The sequence below is a fragment of the Passer domesticus genome, chromosome 10 (genome assembly GCF_036417665.1).
Source record: "Passer domesticus isolate bPasDom1 chromosome 10, bPasDom1.hap1, whole genome shotgun sequence".
Classification (NCBI taxonomy): Eukaryota; Metazoa; Chordata; class Aves; order Passeriformes; family Passeridae; genus Passer; species Passer domesticus.
In genome coordinates, this window is record NC_087483.1 from 41,181,404 (window position 1) to 41,203,188 (window position 21,785).

Below are 21,785 nucleotides of genomic sequence, written 5' to 3' on the forward strand. Positions count from 1 at the left end.
AAAGTGGGAAGGAAAAGGCAGGAATGAGCTCTGCCTGTGATTGCTGTGGTGCTGATACCCAGGTGATTGGCAAGGGCAACCCCACAGAACGACTGTGTTTGTAATATTTCCTGGGTGGCCAGAAGGATTTGCTCTGCCAGAGGAATCCTGCAAGCAAAAAGCAACCCCTGCCTCAGGATAATAAGCTCCTTGAGTAAGAGACACCTCCTTGCCATGACATCCGTGCAAATTCTCTTATATAGGTGACACATTTCTTCTATTTTTATCAAAAACAACTCGTAAAATAGAAATACGGACCATCATTTACATTCTTTCAGCAAAAAAAAAAAAACAACTGTGACAACTAAGCTAAATCCCTGCAATGGGAAGTACATATATAAATATATATTCACACACACACCAGCAATATTTTTAGCTATGATTTCCTACTCATGTGGCAACATGACCAGTGTTCTGAAGAAGCTGAGCCAAGTGAAAACACAACCTGCAGAACAGGTCACGTTTAAATATTCTGCTATTGAAGAATATTAAAAACTACAGATTAAGTAGGAGTGTTGTAACACTTAACATTAATTAAGGCTTGTAAATCATTCTGAAATACTTGGATAAAAGATGGCATAAAAGGTGTTGCCACATGTCTTGATGCTTCTAGATGTGCACAAGCCCTGACATCTTATTTTGCGTTTGGGATGTTTCAAATCATAAAAAAAATTATGGTCACTGGATGAATTTAATGTCGGGAAGTGTTGGGACACGACAGAGACACACCAAGGATCTCTGATTAAGAACTCAAGCAGACATCTCAATGTAAAAAAAAAAAGTGAAATAGATCCATTTTTTGGATCCTGGTGGGTCACTAGGTCTAGTTACTGATCTGTGAGTTAGAGTTGGCAGTGTTGCTAAGCCTTGATTTGGCTGTACATTCATATATGTGAAATACAGATAATTTTCCTTCCAGTTTAGTACCACCAAGTATTCACATCCCAAAAAAAACCCTCTTAGTCCATGCCATCAAACAGTTTGAAAAGGAATCTGAGAGCACTTAATACCTATCTGGGGTTGGTGAACAGCATAACCAGTTCTCAGAGAACTTGGCACTTGCTGCTTGTGCAACTACAGGTCTTTACAGAATACAGAGATTAAAGGCCAGCACTAAGGCTCTTGTGCTTTCCCACACGGATCTCCAGATCTAAGAGCCACGTCTTCCTTTTTATCCAGAGACAAGAGATGCATTTCATGGCATCCATTAAAAAAAAAAAAAAAAGAAAAGAAAAGGGGCAAGGAGTGACACCAAACTCACGAAGGAGCAGAGCTCATAAATCACCAGGGCAGGACGGGCTGGGGAGGTGCAGGCAGCTGCAAAAGGCACATTTCACCTGGAGCGGAGGCCACAAACACACTCCAGGTGCCTTCCAGCACCTCGGGGGAGCCCCCCAGAAACACAGGGCAACTGGAATGGATTTCAGCTTAAAAGAGGGCAGGTTTTATTTAGATGGGGTACTGGGAAGGGATTGTTCCCTGTGAGGGTGGGAGGCCCTGGCAGAGAAGCTGGGGCTGTCCATGGATCCCTGGAAGAGTCCAAGGCCGGGTTGGATGGGGCTTGGAGCAGCCTGGGATGGTGAAAGGTGTCCCTGCCATGGCAGGGGGTTGGAAATGGATGACTTTTAAAGGTCCTTTTAAACTCAAACCCTGCTGTGACTCTGATTCTATGTTGTAGCAGCAGTGATGCTCCTGAGCAACGCAGAGACCACCACAGCCATAGCTGTCACCTGGACTACCCGTAGGACATTTTCAGGGACGTTTTCAGGCTGGGCTGGGCATGAGGCGGAACACCAGGCCAACATCTGACCCCAGTGGCAGCGCCCTCAGCCCCACACGTTACACCCTTGCGACCCCTCCCAGCCAGGTCCCACCGCGTGGCTGCCGGCAGCGTTTCGCCTCCATCACCCAAGCCTGTGAGCACGGCACAGCCCCCCAAGACCCCGAAGGAGACCCGCGAAGGTGAATTATGGACACCGGGGGGTCGGGGCGGAGCGGGGCGAGGGCGCCCGAGGGGCCGCGCCCTGAGGGGCGGGAAGGGCGGGCAGGAGCGCGCCCGTGAGGCGGCGCGCGCGGGCCGCGCGGGGCGGGGCCAGCGCGGGGGAGCGCGCTCCGCCCCGCCGCCGATAGGAGGGGCGAGCGGGGGTGGGCGGGGCTAAAGGGCAAACCCCGCGTTGCGATTGGGCGGCGCGGCCGTCAATCCGGGGCGGCCGCCGCGGCCGTGGGGAAGGAGGGGGAGGCGGAGAGGAAACAAAAACAATCGCCCGGGCGCCGCCATCTTGGGCCGGTTCTCCACACGCCACACGGGTGAATGGGTAGATATGAGATTACCACGGGGGAGCAGCGGCAGCAGGGCACCGAGGGCTGTTCCGCGCTGCCAGCGACACTCGGCGGGCTCTAGGCACGGCCGCCGCCGCCCGGAGAGGATCCCCCGGCTCGGCCTTTTCGCCTCGCCAGCCCCTAAGCTGCACTGCTGGAGGGACAAAGTTGGGCTGAGCCGCGCTGCCTCCGCCGCCCGGGAGACCGGAGAGTTGAGCCGGGGTCAGAGTTAGGGGAGAGGGTGACGAGGGGATCGCTCCCCGCTCCGCCGTGTGGGAGGCGCGGGGAGAAGGCTCTGCCTCCCCGCCCCTGCCGTCTCCTGCTGCTCGCTCCTAGGAGGAAAAGAAAAAAGAGGAGGAAAAAAAAAAAAAAAAGCAGGCAAGAACTGGATCGAGCTCGGAGGAGTGGATTTCGTGGAGTCTCCGTGTGAGCGGCGGCGGGGCGGCCAGGAGGAGATGTGTCCGTGAGGAGGGAGAGGAGCGTGGATCCATCCAGGAGCCGAGCGGAGCCGGAGGAGCCTGGATCCATCCAGCCCCAGCCCGCCGCCAGGCACAGCCGCCTCCCTTCCAAAGAAGCCCCTTTCTCCTGGAAGCACGGCACCCGGCAAGGATTTGCCACAAAGAATATACCACCCTCCTCCTCCCCAGCGCCTGGATACTGCATTTTATTTTTTAATTTTTTTTAATTTTTTTTTTTTTTTGGTACCCCCCTCCCCAGCCACTCTTGTGTGTTTAAATACCAAATATAGCCTCTCGCGGGGGGAGGGGATGGAAATCTCCTAGAAGGATTGGAAATCTTGCTGGGATTCGGGAGTGCTGGTGCTGGAGAAGGGCGGCGAAGACGGGGGGGATGCACTGCTCTCGCTGCCTGGCCAAGGACTAGAGATTTGCCACTTCCCAGGGAGCCCGAAGGTTTGTTTGTTCCCAGACTGTTGTTTCCCCCCTTTCCCTCTCCTGGGCTACGCTAAATCCCTCAGCATTTATTACAGAAAACCCACGTGTAGCTAGCTGGTGGCTGGTTTTTAAGGCAGATTTTTTCATCGGCAAACTGACAGAAAACTTCCTCTCTTCGCCCCGAGGTGTGGGACTGGAATGGAGCTGCTTTTCTCCCGAACACTACACGGGGTGTGAAGGGGGCAGGCAGGACGAAAACACCGCCTTGGACTGATCCCGATCCGACCCCCGACACTCGCACCCACGAGGGATGATCCTTCACGGCGCCTGATGTGGAAAACACTTGGAGACTCAGAGACTTCGTCGTGCTCAGCAGCTTAATCGTTGACTTATTTTGTTTTGGTTTTTATTTTTTTTTTAAGTGGATTCACAGCATTACTTTTATGAATTGAATTTTGCCACCGTTTGTACAGAAGCCAAATGACACGTGTGTTTTGAAACACGGTTCCAAATATATTTATCCCTCCCTCAACCCGGATTCTCTGTAGAAAGAGCCGCGGGGAGGTCGTCAGTGTCTAAACAAACCTGATTTTTAGTGTTTTATGAACACTACCTGCTGCAGAAATGTTGCTGTAAATTGCTTTATAACGGCTCAGCAAGAAAGGAGATTTTTCCAGCTTGCAGGACCCAGAAAACTGGATACTTAAAGTCACTTAAATGTTTTAACAGCATTGGAAAATGGGAGCTGCTACTAAGTTGGCGTTCGCTGTTTTTCTTATCTCTTGCTCATCAGGTAAGTGAGTGTTCCTGGGTTTGTCCCTTTAAACGGAGGGCTTTGGGGTCAGCACTTGGAAACTTGGGCTGGCTCTGTATGAATGGGAAGAAATTTTTTTTTTCAGGTGGCAAACGTTTGTGGATGGCAGCGACTGTAAAGGCAGAAGCTGCTTTCGTGTTTATTCTTAAAATATATGGATATAAAGTGAGCAATTGAAATGCTCCCAGCGCTTGGATTTCGGATCAATTGTGTGGAATAAATGTGGACACATAACCACCTAGTGTCACATAAGTAACCTGGCAGCGCAGCTATCGGTGTTGCGTGCTGGTTTTAAATAAGAATTACCCGGCTGAAATGCTCTTTCCTCCAGTTTGATCTCTCTTAACCCGGACTAGTCGCTGGTGAATAGCGACCTTCGTTAATGCTTCATTAATTTAGAGTAGGTGCCGCTCTGAAGGGCTGAGCTCGCCCTTTGCTGACAGCGAGGGGTGTGTGCGTGTAGAGATGTACCAGCAGAGTTGGGGTGAAAAGCCAGGCTTTCAGTGTCCAAAGAATCATTTGTAGCCATTTGTATTTTGCTATTCGTTATGTCACTGCCTTTTAGCGCAGGGGAAAAAAAAAACCCTACTGATTTTCTCTTTAAAACAGCAGAATTTGAGGTTCAAAGCAGCTCTGAGCCCTGGGAAGCCAGCGGGGTGTGAGGGCTTCCCCACGCGTCTCCAGGAGGAAAATTGTTATGGCAGCAACCAGTGGTTGGGCAACTGTTGGTCCATTTGTGCTTGGAGCTCCACCAGTCCCACAAAAAACCCTCTTGCGAGCTGGGCGAGGATCTCATGCGAGTTTACGAGCCAGCCTGGCGCTCCGTGCCCGCATTTGGCACGGGTATTTAGTGCTCTGCGTAGGATTTTAGCATCCTTGCAGGGTGTGCGAAGCTACACTTGTTTATCAGGCTGAAAGCTCCCAGACAAGTGCTCAGCCTCCCCGTGTGACCGGGAGAAGGGAGTAACGAGATCCCTGTAAGGATGCCTTTTACATTTCCAGCCTTAGGAGCCGGAGGATTTTGCTGAAGAGGCCGTTTTGCTGTGGTTAGTAAATGGATAAGTCTCGTCTTGTGTCTGTAGTGCTATCGATCCGCGCTGTGTGCGCTAAATGTGCTGTGAAATGGCGAGCGCTGCCAGGAGAAACCCAAAAACCCTGCCCCCAAAAACCCAGGGAGACGGGTTAAGGACAGCCAGAAGGTTGTTCGGGATGTTTAATTTCTGTTCTTCTTTTGGAACCAGACATCATTTCTGACAGCTTTTGCCTTGCAGTAAAGACGAGTGTGTAGTCTTTTCCTAATGCCTGATTTTTTCAGCTCAGCAGCGTTCCTCTTAATTCAGCAATATGTTTTGTAGGGAAACTTTTTTCTCCCCCTCTCTCTAACAGTTTCTGAAAGACTTGCTGCCATCTGCTCTCCGTGTCTGTCTCTCTTCCACGTCCACCTCTAAGATCCTTTTGCCTAGAGCACAGAATAGTGGTTTTTGTTGACATTACCTATCAGAGTTAATAAAAAAGAACAGCTAAGCAATAAAGAACGTCTTTTCTTTAACGTTTCTCGCTCGGGTTGTCCTTGGTAAGGTGAAAAGAATGTTCCTCTTGCCTGTGAAGAATTAATCTTGGCTAAATGAGCAGGAAACTGCCTGCAATCCGGGCTGCTTCTCATGTTAATGACATTGTTTTGGTGGTTATTCCAGTATTACACATTAAGTGTTCCGGTACTTAACAATTATTATACTATTTTCTACTCACACCAGGACTGCAGACACTCTACAATTTTAGGCAAGTCTAAAAATAAATAAATTCAACAGTAAACTGTTGGGTTTATAATCAGAACTACAGGATTATGTAAGATTTTAAGCTTGAAGTGCAGGCGTTTTTATGAGTAGTGTTTCTTAAGTGACTTATTTAAGTTTAAAACCCTACCTGATGGGTTGGTTCTAACATGATCATCACCAGATTTTTTTTTCAGTCTTTAATGTGAAAATCAGTCTATCCAGGTCCTATATTTTGAAATCTTGGCAATGGTTGATAAAATCCTGGAGTTCAGGTGTGGAGATGCCTCTCTCTGGTGTGCAGCTCCAGCTCCTCTCGGGCTCTTTCAGCAACTGGGGCTTTGGTTTGCTGTATTTGTTCATTTATTTTTAAATACAGCTATTTTCTGCAGATGTTTACATGGCCAATTAATACCGGGGTTCTTTTAATAGGTGAAAATGTTGTGGTTTTTTTCTGCGTGGTGGGTGTGGAAGTGCTATTTATGTTCAAAGCGATTTATTTTATTATCTGTAAACTGCACTATGAAATCCATTGAAATGTACTGCAAATGGACAGGAATTTCCAGTGAGTTTAATCATCTTCGTTAAGAGAGTGAAAATATTTCCCTGTTCTGACTAAGATATTTGAGAAAGAGCATCTGTGTTGTTATTAGGCTTTAAAATATTTGTAGATGCCTGGATAAAAGTGGGTGTAGCTTTGCACCCATCTGTAGAACTCCAGAGGCTGAGATGAATGCACATTAACTAAACAAGAAAACAAAGTGCCCGGGTCAAGGTTCTCCATGTGCCCTCTAATATACTTCTTAGATAAACCTGTGGGCATGTTTGATTTCAGAAGGAGCAGAAGATCCTGAAGTAAGAATAAAATCCTTCAGAACGAGCTTCCTGTGCCTCTGCTGTAGGTGAGGCAAGGTTGGAGGGGAGCTTCACAGGAAAACGTGTGACTGAAACAGCTTGTTCATCAAAGAAGGCTCTCTGCAGATATTATCTGGGTGCTCCCCTCCCCAGGGAAGTGTGGTTGTGTTCTGGTGGTTTTGTGATTGCTGAGCTGCACTTCAGAGCATTTCAGGAACAGAGAATGGGCACTTCCATAATTTTCTGAGGTTTTTTGAAACATACACCCCGTGCAGCTGAAAGAGTGGGAGATGCTGAAGGAGTGGATTTTCCTCACCCATAATCTTAGTTTAAAATCTCATCGTTCCTTTTGTTGCTCATAAACTCCTCATTTCCCAACTCCTCATCTCCTCAGAGATAGCTGCCCTGCCTTTGGTACCTGGGTGGTCCCAAATCAAAGTGGCTCTGCAGTTTCCTACAGGCAACAAGACCTGGATTTTTTAGAGCAAGCGAAAATCAAGCTAAAAATCACCTAATCAGAAAGAACCTTATCAGACAAGTGTTGGTCCTCGCTATTTCTCCTAGTGCCAGATCATTCCCAAGCCACTCAGAAGGTCTTGAGTAATTTAGCTGGCATGTCAAAGACACCTTTGTAGTTAAAGTAGGATTTTCACTTCATGGAGGATGTTTTATTCTCTGATTTTTAATTTATTATTCTCCTGTCTCACAGTGATTATTGTCGGATAAATTATTTTTTAAATTGTACCTTTCCCCCCAATAAAAAAAACCCTGTTGAGAACTTTAAAACCTGCTTTCCATGGTATGACTTTACAAGCTGAATGGTTGGGTGTCCTGAAGGAATTGAGGGGGAACTTGAGACTTTTTCTTTGATTTTATTTGCGTAATGTCTCTCTTTTTTTAACTATCCTTTCATTATTAACTTGAAATAACCCTTGAAAATCCTGCCACAGGTTTGGGAATGTTTGTGGAATTGTTTCTGCTGGTGTGTTCCCTGTGAGCTGTCCATGATTGTGGTTGGACTCTAATCACTTTATTCACTTTATTGTGGGGTAATAAACTACTTAAGAATTAGTGCTGCTTTTAAAGTGAAGATTCCTTTATTTTATCAGAGTGTACAAGTTCTTATATTAAATGTATTACCACTGGGCACTCCTAACCTTGCTGTTAAGAGCAGGATTTGTTTCATTAAATAAAGCCATTTAATACTTTTTTTTCCAGCACAGAGTTATGGAGAGCTTGATGTTAGTTAACAGATTTTTGAGCTGTAGTTATATTTCTAAGTGATCTGTTAATACTTAACAGTTACAAACCCTAAATCTTGTGTGCTCTGAAAAGAGCTGTAATTGTGCTAATGCAACATCAGAACATGTGAGCATCGTTGTGCTGGAGCTCTGCTTTCCAAACCTTTCCGGGGAGATGCTGCTCTCAGGAGTTTATTTGCATCTCCACCCTTCACACACGAGGCTTTGCTGAAGAAAAAGCTTCAGTAAGTTTGTTTGCCTGTGCTGGGTGTAAGTTGAGGGGCAGGTGTTCTGTGTGAGGGAAAAGCTCTTTTCTGCAAGAAGAGAATCACTGTTAGCAGGAATAATAGTTTTGAGCTGGGCTTCATGGACAGTATTTGAATGGTTTTCTTATTTTTCCTGTTCCCACCTTTCTGGAATTGAGGGTAAAATCCCTTAGGTGATGAGTTTGGCTGATTAGCAAATGAGAACAAATATTTTTTTCTTCTCTGTTTAACCATAGACAATAATTTTTGTCATATCATTAGTTCTAGGGAAGGGGGAAAATAACAGCACCTCCAATGTTTTCATTCCTATTCATTCCACCTTTTCTTCCAACCTTCTCCACTTGTTTTTCGAGGCTGTAAAAAGAGAGAGGTTGACAAAGAATCTGATTGTGGAAGAGGTTTCTTGGTGTAGGAGAGATGCATTTCCACCACTTAATTACTGAAAGCAGCTTAATGCAAATGCCTGCTTGAGCTGGTTGGTAGCATCCATGAGCTGTTAGCTCTCTGATGTTCCTGAAAATGAAAACTCCCTAAAAAGATCAAGAAAATTACGGATTTTACAGCCAAGTTCTTGTGTGATGAAATCTTAATGTGTTTTTGTTGCCTTGGTGCTTAAAATTCGGCACATCTTATTTCCTGTTATTTCCATATGGAATTGAAGTGATATTGGATGCCAGTGACTTTGTGTGGCATCTCTTGTCTTCTCTCCCTGCACTGTCTGTGTGGTGGTGGAGGGGTTTTTTCTTAGAAACAGTTTGTGACTGCGGTGCCAAACAGCAGAGCATATTTAGGCTTAATCCCACAGAAAATGAATATTTACTGCCATGTTGTTTACGTTGCATATCTCTGTGGCCAGGAATCCCAAATGTAGATTAGATACATCAAATCCTTCAGTTGTTGGTGCAAAGAGAGCAGGGAAGGGTTTTTCCATTGCATAATTATCATCATGGTTTCACAATAATTTAATTCTTTATGAGGAAAGACAACATTTATGGGGTTTTTTAAATTTCCTAGTTAAAGCTGTAACTGGAAACAAGAAAAACAGACAATTCATGCACTAACTGGAGCCATGAATCTTTGGTTATGTGGTTAGAGGTGTTAGAAAAACCCTTGGAAAGGAGGAGCACTGCTTGTTCTGCAGCCAGGAGCAGCTGGAGGCAGCGCTGGTGGTGTTGGGTGGGATCAGCTCAGCCTGGGAGGTGCGAGGTCCTGCTGGTGACAGCAAGCTGGGCTCTTTCTGCACCAGTTCAGTGCAAGAATGTGCCTCTCTCTCCCAGCTCCTGTTCCCCAGCTCTCCCAGATGAATTAATCCCGTTTGCAGGCACACAGAGGAGGATGAACAGGATGGAGCCTTCACCTCTGCACTTTTTGTGAGGTTCTCCTCATGAGCTGTGCTGGGATTCCTTCGTGGAGCAGCTTCTTTAGGGTCAGAGTGAGCAAGGGACACGCTGGTGTTGTCTTGGTGCCTGCAAAGGTCTGAGGGGTGGCTGTGTCACCCCAGATCCTGGGCACTTCACAGCAAGGCCCTGCAGCCACAGCAGCACTTGTGGGCTTGGCAGCTCCGTGTTTTGTTGGGTTTGGAAGGGAAATTAAGTGTTTCCAAATTCTAAAAACACCTTGTGAAAGGCTTGGCCATTTGGTGTTCTGCTGGTGTTTCTGTTTAAAGTGGTGCAGGATAATCTGTTTCACTCAGGATGCAAAATTGTAATTAATTTCTATGTTATTCTTGAGTTACCACAGTGGTTGGTTTGGAACTGTTCAACTTCAACTTGGGATGTTGGGGACTGTTAGTTGGCAAGAGGGCTACAAGTTCTTCAGTTAATTTAAATGGCTACATGTCACCTTTGGAGAGTCCTTTCTTTGTTAAAGCATAACTTCTTTTTTTTTTAAGGATTTCTATGGATCTGTAATTAGGTGGTAATTTGATACAAAATGCTGAAATGACAATGTAATTAAAAGCAAACCCCTATGTACTCTTAGCTGTGATGGGCATGTAAGAAATGCCAAGATGCATTTCTCTGCTTTTATAACTCTCTAATTACATGAGGGAAACATTGTCTATAGTTAGTGAATAGATAATGAAGATGAATGCTACATCTTGGCCAAAAAGAGTATTTCTCAAATTCTTTTGCTTTCTGAACTTTGAGATATTGATCTGCCTCATTAAAACTAAGAATTAAGATTGTATTTTGCATTTACAGCAAAACTGTATATTGTAATTACAATACAATTTAGGCATTGCTGGCTGGTCTGATTCTGGTTTTTGCCTGAATGAGGCTGTTGTCACACTTGGGAAGATTTCCACTTTCTTTAATGGTGGCAGCAAATGAGTTAAGTTTTGCTGGTTTAATTCTGAAAATTGACACTTAAAACTGAGAAGTTACTGAAGGCATCTCATCTGAAGATTCTGTTAGAAAGTACCTGTGTAATTATTTTGAAATGCTAAGGATCTGTATAGCTCAGAATTGTGTTACTTTCTTAAGAGCTTTGACTCTTTGTGTGTCTTTTATACCTAAATGGGATACAATGGGATAAGAAAACAAATTCATTTCTCTAACAAATTGCAGAGGCTCTTGTGGCAGATTGACTTTTCAAGTTGGATGCTACATCCATCTTTTTAGAAAAGCACGAGGGAGACAGTGCTCGAAACCATTTAGCATATGACTTGTGTATTTTCTGAAAGATACCAAACTTTTTATGAGGGGAAAACATCAGTTTTGTGCTTGTTTCTGCTCGTTTGGTTTGGGATTTGTTTGCTTTTTCGGGGGGGGGGGGGGGGAGAAATGGGTAAAGTAACTCGGTGATTGTTTAATTTTTTTGTTGATTGACTGTAGATGTGAAGAATGTTTTGGAGAAATCCGTGGCTGGTCTCTTTGCCTGTTTCTGGAATTCCCGGTGGAAGGAGGCTGCGGGGGGAGCGCCAGCCCTGCTCAGCTCCCAGTGCAGCCCTGATGGTGCTGTAGCTGGTGCCAAGCCGTGTCTAATGAGATGACACAAAGCACGGTCTGAGGGCAGTGCCAGCAGGCAGCGCAGGCAGGGCTGAACCAGAATTCCTGCAGCTTCAGCACTTCAGAGTTCCCTCATGAGCGCGGGGTGTGTGCCATTAGCGTGCTGTGAAAACATTGGCATCGTTCACTGCTCCCAGCTCAGCCCTGTGTTCAGCCGGGAGCTGTCCCACTTCGGGAACAGCCAGCCCACAGCACCTGCTCTGGGACAGGGCAGCATTCCCTGGAGCCTGGGCACGGAGCTGTGCTCCAGGGTGCCAGGGGCTGCATGGCATGGTGGTCTGAGGGGAGGGAACTCTGCTTGGGCCAGCTGGGATCTGAGCCGTAGATAGATTAAATTCTTTTCTTCAACTATTTATTCAGTTATTGTTCTTCAAGTTATCTGTTTCATGTTTAAGGTGATTCCTGTTGAGGTGAGCATTGGCCCTTTGGATGCGGGCCCCGTGCAGTTGATTTCTGTCATCTGCTGCCTGCCTGGTTTTAATGTCACTTCTTAAATGTCACTTCATCCTAACAGCTCTGAGTAGAAATGGTCATTTCCTCTTTGAAATTACTTTTTACTGTGGTGCCCACCAAGCCTCCAGGTTGTTCTCAGCAGAGCTGGCACCCATCCTGGCCGTCCCCGCTTGTACTGGTGCAGTGTCCCAGGGCTCAGGACACCACATTTGTCCTTGTGCAGTTCCATGAAATTCCCCAGAGTCTGCCTGGAGTGCCATCCCTGCCCCTGGCACTGCCTGCAGACCCCCTGAGCTGTTCCCCAGCTCCAGAAAGGTCTGGAGCACGGTGGGTCCCAGGGAAGCCTTGAGCTGCTCCTCATCCTCATGCAGGCCTGTCCCATCCCAGGCTGGCCCTATCTCCAGATCTCTGCTGCTCACAGAGCTGGTTTCAGCTGGCTTTCTGCAGCTTCCTGCCTTTTGGTGCCTCACCAACTTGTGATTTAGAGGTGGCTTTTATTTGTCCCTGAAGCCCGACCTTATTTTTTCAGGTTGAGAGCTCTTATCTCACCTAGATAACACTAATCTCCATTCCTTAAATGCTGCCTAAAGATTGGAGTGGTCTTCATTCTTTCAGCTGGATGTTGAATTCTTAGATTTCAATATCAGCACATAAGTTGAAATTTGATCTGTTTTTGAAAGCTATTTTTAAATATGACCAATCATTTTATCAAGCCTTCTAGCATGAAAAACTGTTTCTTTCTAGGAATTTCCACATAAACAGGGAAGTGGTTTAATTTTGTTGTTGAGTTACAGTGTTGAGTGTACAAGACAAAATTAAACTTTGCAGTAACTGTTAATTTTAGAAATTTTTGCTGGTGTTTGTCAGTAGAGGGTACAGATAGTTCTCTTTAGCTCACAGCAATTACATGATGGAAGAGTTTTCTTTAAATATTTCCGTGTTTCAGGGTTGAAAAACATTTAGGCTGTGAAAGTTGCAAAATGGCACACAATTGTTTGAATTACTGTAGTTTTATAAAGAATTAGGTGATTTATTTGTCATCATTTGTTTATAAAGCTGCTTTAAAAGTAGCATAGAAAACTCCACTGGTTAAATATTTTCATTTTAACTCTTTGATCTTAAATTTTGGAAAGGGTCTGTTTTGCAAGTTGTCCCTGGGGATAATTGAGTTTTATTAAATTTAACACAAAGCCTGTTAAAAAGAAAAATTTTACCAGCTTGGTTACGTTTTATTTAATTTCACCTTGTGTCACTGAGTCAGACCCCAACTCGTGAAGGCTCATCTGACCTCTCCCATTTGGGGTGATAGAGATCAGCAGAGCTCTTGATGAGTTTTTCTGTGCTGTGCTTGTGCTAAAACCCAGCTGTTGAACCCTGATTAATTTATGAGAAGAAGGTGATTTCAAACCACGAGATGCCTTTGCTTCCATTCCTGCCCCAAACTCAGCACTTAGCACTTCTCTGGGAAAGCACCCATGAAAACAGAGCTTCCAGGTGAAAGTTTCTTTTCCCGTTCAGCTGACAAAGTTCTGACTCACATCCCTTTGGGTCAGAGGCTTCCAGGAAAGCCAGGAGAGCACAGATCCCACGTTCCACTCCAGTGGAAATGGAGTGGATCCCTCCTGAAAAGTCCTGATGCTCCAGAGTGCAGCTGGACTTTTCCTGTGGCTTAAAAGCATTCAGATGGATGGTAAATCAAGCAAAATTAATTTCCTAGAATCCCATTTGCAAAAATACTGCTCTGAAATGTAATAGTCCCAGATTTTTTCCTCTCAATGTCACAAATACTTTGGTGTTGGAAGCTCTTTCATTCAAAATGAAGATGGGAGAGAGGAGGTAAATTATGAGTTCCCATTTCGCTCATGTGTAAGAGTAAAAAATGTGTTGGAATTTGTTTTTGATGAACTTGGGATATTTAGCTGCTGACAAAGTGTGGGGGAGCTTCTGTTGCCCATCTGAACTCTTCTCCCCATTGTCTTCCTTCTTTCTGAACTAGAAGTTCAGTAATGCAAAAATTTTAGAAGCAAGCCACAACATCCACGATTTTTTGTTGTTCAGCCAGCTTCAAAAACCTGTTAGTCACCTTCTACTTGTCCAAAAAGGTTGTTTTAGTTGTAGGATATTTAAGAAAAACTGCTGGGAGAACAGTGAGACAGAGGGCTCCTCTTTTTTGTATCTGATTCCTCCCTATATCCCCATTTTGTGCTGCAGTCACCCCTCACTGTGCGTCAGCCCTGGTGGCTGCTGGGTTTGGGCTGGGCTGATCCAATCTGCTCCAGCAGCAGAAAATTCTGGAAAAGCAGCACAGAGCTCCTGCACTCAGGATCTCTTGGATTAGGGGATTTTTTTTTTTTACATGGAGATGGGGTAACAGAGGTGTTTTAAACACTTTTATTCTGTTTTCAGTCTCCTGAAAAGGGTGAGACAATACAGATGTTAGAATTCACACCATCACAGCCAGAAGCCAACTATTTCCTAATTATGTTATAAGTGTTTCTTGGCCTATCAGCTTTTGCCACACCGTGCTGTAAATGCCTTGAAGCCAATCCTCTAAAATTACCCCTCGTGGGTCCCACTACAATGCATCTTTCATAATTCTATTCCTCAAAGTATCCAGTCTTATTTACAAGACCATCCTTTAAAACTTGTTTCTAGTTCCATTTCTCTCTCAACAATGTCTGTCCTATTCCATGGCATTTCTTATCTCAAAGTTTGCATACAGATGACACTGTGTGAGCCTTCTGTCAAGCTTTAAGAATTTTCTACAAATCCATTTCCCACAAGGATCAAAGGCACAAGCTGGGTGAAAGATGATGGAGCAGGGAGAGGGATGGATGGAATAAGGGCTGCCAGGGAGGCTGCCTGCATTGTCCTAGGAAGGGAATTGTCCAGGAAAAGCACCTCAGTGTTGGTGAATGGAGCTGTTCTGTGCATGTATTGGGTGAGAAAGGGAAAACAGCACAATTCAGTATCATTTTTAATAACCTCTATCTTCAGAAAGAATTTACTTCTCTTTTTCAACATTCTTCTGAGGATCTCAGTGCATGTCTGTTGTCACAGGGTTTTTTTCCTCTTCCCTTGCTTTTTAAATATCTCCATATCACATTTTTCTCTAGGTGTCCTAGACTAAGATTTCCAGGCAGAACAGCAGAGGGGCCTGGCACAGGCTCCCAGAGAAGCTGTGGCTGCCCCTGGATCCCTGGAAGTGTCCAAGGCCAGGTTGGAGCAGCCTGGGATAATGGAAGGTGTCCCTGCCCATGGCAGGGGCATGGAATGAGATTAGCTTTAAAGTCCCTTCCAGCTCAAACTGTTCTGTGATTTCATCATTCCCAGGAATAGGTGATAAAATTCACTCTTATCTTGCAAGTTCTCTGGTAACAATGAGGTGGGAAGTAAGTCAAAGATTCAGACTGACACAATCACAGAAGGGCTGATACAGTGGTCAGTAAAATCCAGTTACATCCCAGGTTTAAGAAAACTGTCTGGAAAGACTGTTTGCAGTATAAACTTAGCAGCATCTAATTTGTGTTACTCGGATTTTGGCTGCAGATGTCCTCAGAAATTTATTCTGAGCAGGTGGGCATAAAACTTTGTGCTAAAATCAGACCCAGGAAGAGAACAGACAGCACTAACAGGTCTGGAAATGATGAGGGGAGAATGTAGGGGATGTCCTTTAAATGTAGACCCCTAACTGATGGTGCCTGAATGTCCTGAATCAAAGCACTTAACACAGCATCAGGAATCCCATTTACAAACAGGAGCTGGTGAATTTTGCAGCTCAGCTGAACAGCCATGAGACCTGAGAGATCTCAATCCCAGGAGCATCTTCAGTTGCCAGGGAAGTGTGTAAGAATCAGGGTGCCTTCAGGAGCTTGTCACTCATGAATTGACAAAAACCATAAAGCAGGAATGTCCTCCTCCAGTCCAAAAACCTCCAGCCAGCAGGGCTCACTTCTGGAAAGAAAAGCTCTGTATGAGTTTGTGGTGCTGAGAATTCAGCTGTGAACCAAGTCCTTGGGACAGCACCTGAACTCATCCCCTGTGTTACACTGCAGGGTGAAGTCAGCCTCGGGCTCTTGTTGGGCTGTCTGCAGACATGGTGTTGCTGTTAATCTGCCCTGAAATTCTACATGAGGATAACTTCTGTGCTGAGATGCAAGCATGGGCACTGAAATGGAGATAAATTGGGCTCTAGTAGCAGTGTTTTGAAATGCTGCATAGAGCGTGACTGGAAGTTAAATCAATTTGAAAACACAGGGGAATCTTACCTGAGGTATTATCCCAACCATGGTCTCTCCCAGCTCAGCCTCCCTTGTAGGGAAGAGAGAAGCCAGTGTTCCATGGCCCAGGCTGCTATTTCCATCATTCTCTTCCTTTTTCAGTTAGCTGTGATATTCAAGTTGCTTTTACTTAAAGCAGAATTTTTAAACCCTTCTTTGAAGTAGTGGCTTCTGTGGAGGTACAGTGCCACCACTGGGGAGCAGAGGCCTAAATGTACATTTGCTTCTTTTGTGCCCACCTTCTCTCCAGCAAGGCTGATCATTCTTGGCATCCTGAGAGTATAGTGTTAAAGTTTTTCTATGGAATTTCCAGTTGGTGCCTTTTGCTGGACAGCACATATGTGAATTCCTTAAAAAAATTATTGATGATTTGAGGAGATGGCCTCAGTCCTGGGAAAGGGTTGTTATAGATAAGTAGTGTAATAGTTGGCTCTCACAATTTAGAGATAGATATTGTATAGATGTACAGTAATGTTACTCTAATATGTCATTCCATAGTCCCCTTTCCTTCCCCCTTGTAACAGCCTCAGTAGCCAAGACATTTAGAGGAGGCTGGCTTGTCACCAGGAGGGACAGCAGAACACCTGGCCTCCACTCAGGGTGTCAAAGTAATCTCCACCAATGGATGGCAGAGAAAGAGTTGGCTGGCAAAACTTCCAGAGGGGCTAAGGATATAAAAGGCAGAGCATCCATTTTGTAGATGTGCACCTGGCTGGTAGTCACAGGGGACTCGCAGCGCTGTAATTTGTCTTTATTTAGTTCTTTGTTGTAGTTTTGTTAAAGTTTAATAAAATGAAACTTTAAACTGTTAAAATTAAACTTTAGCAGTCGTTTCTCGCAGGGTGGCTGGATGGAGGCATGGGGTCCAGCAGTGTAATGGCTGTGGGCTCTTGATGTGTGTGCCCTGTGCTCCCTTCTGAGGTGCCCAGGGCAGCTGCACGTTCTGTGGTCAGGAGAGCTGGATTCCTGCTGTGACTGTGCAGGGAAGTGGGATACCAGAGTACAGGGCATTACCAGCCTTGCTATCTCTGCGTAAATAATGCTGTGCTTAAATAAACATCCGAAGAGCAGAAGCTTGGGCAGCTGGAATGTGACATCCACCTGAGCCGTGGGACATGCTGCTGGCTGGATCCAGGGTGGAGGGAGGTGGCAGGCTCTGCCTCAGCTGGGTTTTCGAGGAAGGGAGCTCAGGAAAGCCTGGCATTCCTGCTGTGGGCTCCACAACACAGCCTTGTTCCTGATAGGACAGAACAAACCACTCCTGAGGGTGCTGCACCGAAAGTTGAGTCATTGTTGCTGTTTGGCCAGTGATTTATTAAATATCTGTTCCTGTGTTGGCTGTCTGGAGGTAATCATTGTCCTGGGGGAAAAAACCAAACAGCAAAAGCCAGCCAACCGAACAACAAAAAAATCCAAATGAAAATACAGACAATTTTTCTTCTCCTTTGCAAAGGGAAATTCTCCTTATTGATCTTGGTGATAGAACTGTTTGTGTTCACGTTCAAACACTCATCGACTACCACAGGATAAACACCTGGAGCAGGCAAGACATGAGAATTCTCCCATAAGTTTTTTGTTGCGTTTGTGAAGCTTTGGTGTTCTTCTGGCCTGCCAGGAGGATTTATTGCTGAGTGAATTCCTCAGCTGTGACAAGAAGAACACCTGTTTCTGTGTGAGCACAAGCACTTCTCCATCAAACACAACATCTGGCAGTAGAAGCCCTTAAACTTATGTTTATGACTCTTTGGGTAAGAGACTCCAAATACAACTTGGGAATTTCTCTGGAGAAAGTCAGCAATCCCCATGACACTGATTTTTCCTATCTTAAGGAAAATAAAGCTGTAAAAATATATCATTATTCTGTCCCTTAATACTGAAAAGTTTTCATTTTGCTACTAATGAAATGCATTCTTTTGGATGTAGATATTTCATTATCCCCAATAGCTAAGAATAAAGGTTCCATATGAGCACATATATAACTTAACTAAATATAAGCAACTTGAAATCTGCTGAGTTATTTTCTGTTCTAAAAATTCTCAGCATCAAACTTGAAGGATTTCCTTTTAAGCATCATTCTGGTTTAAATCAGGTTGGGAATTAGAAGTGAATAACCCAGATACTACTAAATACCTGTAATTTCTCTATCCCAATCCATGCCAACATCCTACCTTTGTGTGATAACCATGGAAATGTATTTCAGGATGCTTTTGGGGCTGAGTACCTTGCTAACTTGCCTTTTCTTCCTGCTCAGCCTGCTGGCCAGCTGCTTCACATCAAATTCACCCAAATGATTGATGAAGGTACTTTAAACAGAAAAAGTACATCTACTAATGATGGGTAATTAAACTGTAGAACTCGGTGTTTCAGAACATGTGGAAATTAAAAATGATCTCACAGATGGACAAATTCAGGGAGGAATAGTTTGTTCAGAGGTGATTAAACTTGGGTCTGGATGGAACTTCCAGATTAAATAATTGCTGAACGCTGCTGCCAAAAGCCTTTAGTTCACCTTACATTCGTATTGTCTGAGGCTTTTGAAATTCTCCTCAAAAGGAGAATTCAGATTACAATTAGGCCAACCTTCTGTTTGTGCTTTACAACACTTGGTGTGTTTGTTTCCTCATCTCTTCCAAGCAGTTGTAGCCTCAGAGGTTGCGCTGAGGAACTTTCCAGAGGCAGCACTGAAGCCGTGTCCCTTGCCCTGGAGATTCCCTGTGCCTGGATTTCTCTGGAAGGGAGCGGTCCTTCCCCTCCCCGGGCCGGCTTTTCCTCGGGCTGCACCCGCTGTGGCAGGAGGCACGGAGGGGGTGCAAAGTTCACTCGGCTCGGGCTCCGTCTGGCTTTGTAGCTGTGCTCGTGATTCCTGCTGCTTCCCCTGGCATTGTCCTGGGAGGATCCTGCAGGCTGAGCAGGGCAGTCTGTCTGGGGTTAGGGAGTCCCTCTGTCCCTGGAGTTGTGATCCCCGCCAGGCCGGGCTCACGGCTCAGTTCTCCTCACACCCAAACGTCCCTGTCAGCAGATTCAGCGCTGCTGGCTCCTCTGGCTGACTTTAGGCCCAGTGAGACATTGCAGTGATATGGGCTAATATATAATATCATTGCAGTGATATTTGGGCTAATCCAAACTGAGTGTCCTGGGCTCTGCTCGCTCGCTTTCATCTCCTGAGCCCTCTGCTTCTGCTTCTTTATCAGCAGCGCTGCTTGGCAAAGCAACATCAAAATTAGTTTATGTGATTTGTACTCCTGGACTCAAGTACAGATTTCTTTATTTCCCCTGATATTAAGACTCGTGCATTGATAACTTTGAAGTTAAAATTCTGAATTTCTAGTTCCCACACCCTGGCCTGAAAAGCTTCTTCATCTTTTTACTTATTCAAGAACTCCTTGGATAGCTGCTTTCTCAAGCCTCGCTTAACACAGGCTACTCCAGGCTGGTCTGATCTTCCAAAATGCTGTGAAATCCAAAATTCATCACATTTAGTGAGTGTTAGCCCATGGGAGATTCCATGGAGAGATCTTCTTTGCCTCTTACTCACCTGCCTCCACGTGCAGTGGGTGGAATGCTATTTCTAGGGAATCCTGCATATTGCAAGCAGCCACTTCACTTCTGGGGAATTCATACTTCTCAGAGAATGGCATTAATAGACAGAATTGTAGCTTAAATGTCTTTTTTGTAATCTTTCATGCAGCATAGCTTAAAAATTGTCATTTTCCTCTGTCACTGATGTTCTGGTAATTTCCTAGGAGTGTTTTTGGAGATGTGCAGCTCACCTGCCTGGCAAGTCCCTTCCAAATAAACGAATGCAGTATATCCACAGTCATCTTTGTCCTCTTATCTTTGAGAGGCAGGAGGCATTCACCCATTGCCTCTGGGCACGGGGAGTACCTGTGGAAAACGTGTTCAGGGAACCCTCTTGAGCCTTTTATTGCCGTGGAACTTGGAGTTTTAATCATCAGATTTAAGGCTGTTACTTTGTCAGTGTCAAGAGGCTTTTAAATGGAGTAACAGCATTCATATTCTGGCTTCAGATGTGTTCTTGAATAAGAGCTAGAAGGTCAAAACCATATCCTAAAGTGCCTTCCAGATTTCAGGTCACTAGATAACATTTTCTTAATTGTTATCTAAATTTAGAAGACAAATTATCTTGTAGTAGCAAGTGCAGTGCTCTTGCCCTAAAGCTTTTGTTTGTGGTGTTGTTTTCTTGGGTCACGTACCCGAGATTCCCTGATTCATCCTTGGACTTTGGAATTCTGGTTTCCTCTGAAAGTTCAGTGAGAACTGTCAGAACCTGCCTTGTCTTTAAATAGCCACAGTGTTATTTCTCCTAGGCCACGTGGTTCATTCCACGAGATGAGATAATAAAAACTGAAGTTCATGTAGCTGGAGTTAGGATTGAAACCAAATTTTATTTGCTATTTTAAAAGCAGCTGTCTAGTTCTAGTTATTCTATCAAATTTACCTCATTAAAATTTTGCAGCCTAAACCAATCCCAGGGTTTTGGAGATAAATAGCCAAGCTCTGAGAAAGCCTCTGCATTATCCTACAGCACTTTAAAATTTCCTGCTCTACCTAAATACTTGTAATTTGTTTTAATGTAAAGAATTGTGGTGGAATTGATCAGATAGACTGCCTTGCTGTGGTTCTATGAGCTGCCCAGTTAAATAAGAAAATAACACCAAGAAATGAACTGAAATCATAGTGTATGAGGGTATTTCTCCAAGCCTTCCAATTTCCACAGGTGTAGGAGTCTCAGAAGGTGTGCAGAGCCTCCCTTTGTTCAACTGCTTTTTGTGGGAGGTTAAAGTTACATTAAAAAATAAAAAAAGTGTTGTCAGTAAGCCTAAAGATAGGAAATTCTTTAAATAGCTCAGGCAGATGAACTCCAGCACTCCAGGAGCGCTGCAGAGCTTCAGGAGGATGCTGCAGCCTGAGCAGGGAGAATAAACCAGGTGCTTTTCCACAGAAATCCAATGAAATCTCCACTCTTCAGCGTGGGATGAGTGCCTGGGGCTTTGCTGCTGCAAAACCTCTGTTCTGCAGCTGAGAGTTGCAACAGCACAGTGGACAGATTGGGGAGGATTTGGGGAAAAACATTCAGGAATTATCTTTTTTGTCTGTAAATTTGTGGAGAGACTCAGGAATCTCACACAGGAGCAGCAGGATGATCAGCAGTGCCTGCAAAGAGATCTCCAGAAGGGATCTGCAAAGGGATCTCCAAATGAAAGGTACCAGTAGAAATCCTAAAAACCCCTATTTTCAGTGAATTCTGCTGCAGGGGAGGCTGCACACTCTGTCTGTTCCGAACTGAGGAATTTAACACCCAGATTTTTGAGTAAGACTCATAAATTTTGGATTTGCTGCTGCTTTTCACCAGCTCTCCTGTGGGATGTGGGGCTGCTGGAGAAGCTGAGTTTAGTGCAGAAATTCCCAGTTTTGTTCTTGGCCTCTGTGGGTTTATAATGTTGTAAATTGTCACAGCTGTTGCCTCAGGGTTGTAAGATGATGGATTTTTTTGTGGATTTGTCTCTACCAGGCTCTTGTTGGAGGGTAGATTGTATGAAAACCTTGGCAGAAGGGAAAATAATGCAAGACACTTTTAATAAAATAAATGAAATGATTGCTAGTGAGTAGGCAAAAGCATAAGGGAGAATGGACCAGAATATAAGCAAAATAAACCAAGGTAAACACAAAATAAATTGCTTTTGTATAGAAAGATGTGTATTACCACATAAATACTCTATATGTAGATATGCACCATCTCTCAATTTTTAATTCCCCTCTAAAATGCAGGAGTGAGATAAATTTTTTTATAGAAAGAAAATTGAAAGAAAGCTGATTATTTATA

At 44.6% G+C, this 21,785-nt stretch overlaps 1 protein-coding gene across 3 annotated transcripts in view; it reads left to right on the forward strand.

The window, feature by feature from the left end:
* The first annotated feature begins 2,267 nt into the window (after positions 1 to 2,267).
* The window catches only part of ACVR2A (activin A receptor type 2A), a 51,316-nt gene continuing 31,798 nt past the window's right edge, over positions 2,268 to 21,785 (forward strand). The window contains exon 1 of one of the 3 annotated variants that reach the window (XM_064435311.1): positions 2,268 to 4,044. In XM_064435311.1, the coding sequence (XP_064291381.1) occupies positions 3,990 to 4,044 (55 nt within the window). In that variant the 5' untranslated portion in view covers positions 2,268 to 3,989. Of the gene's footprint in view, positions 4,045 to 20,910; positions 21,166 to 21,785 lie in introns of those variants that run through there. The other 2 variants (XM_064435310.1, XM_064435312.1) reach the window with 2 other exon arrangements.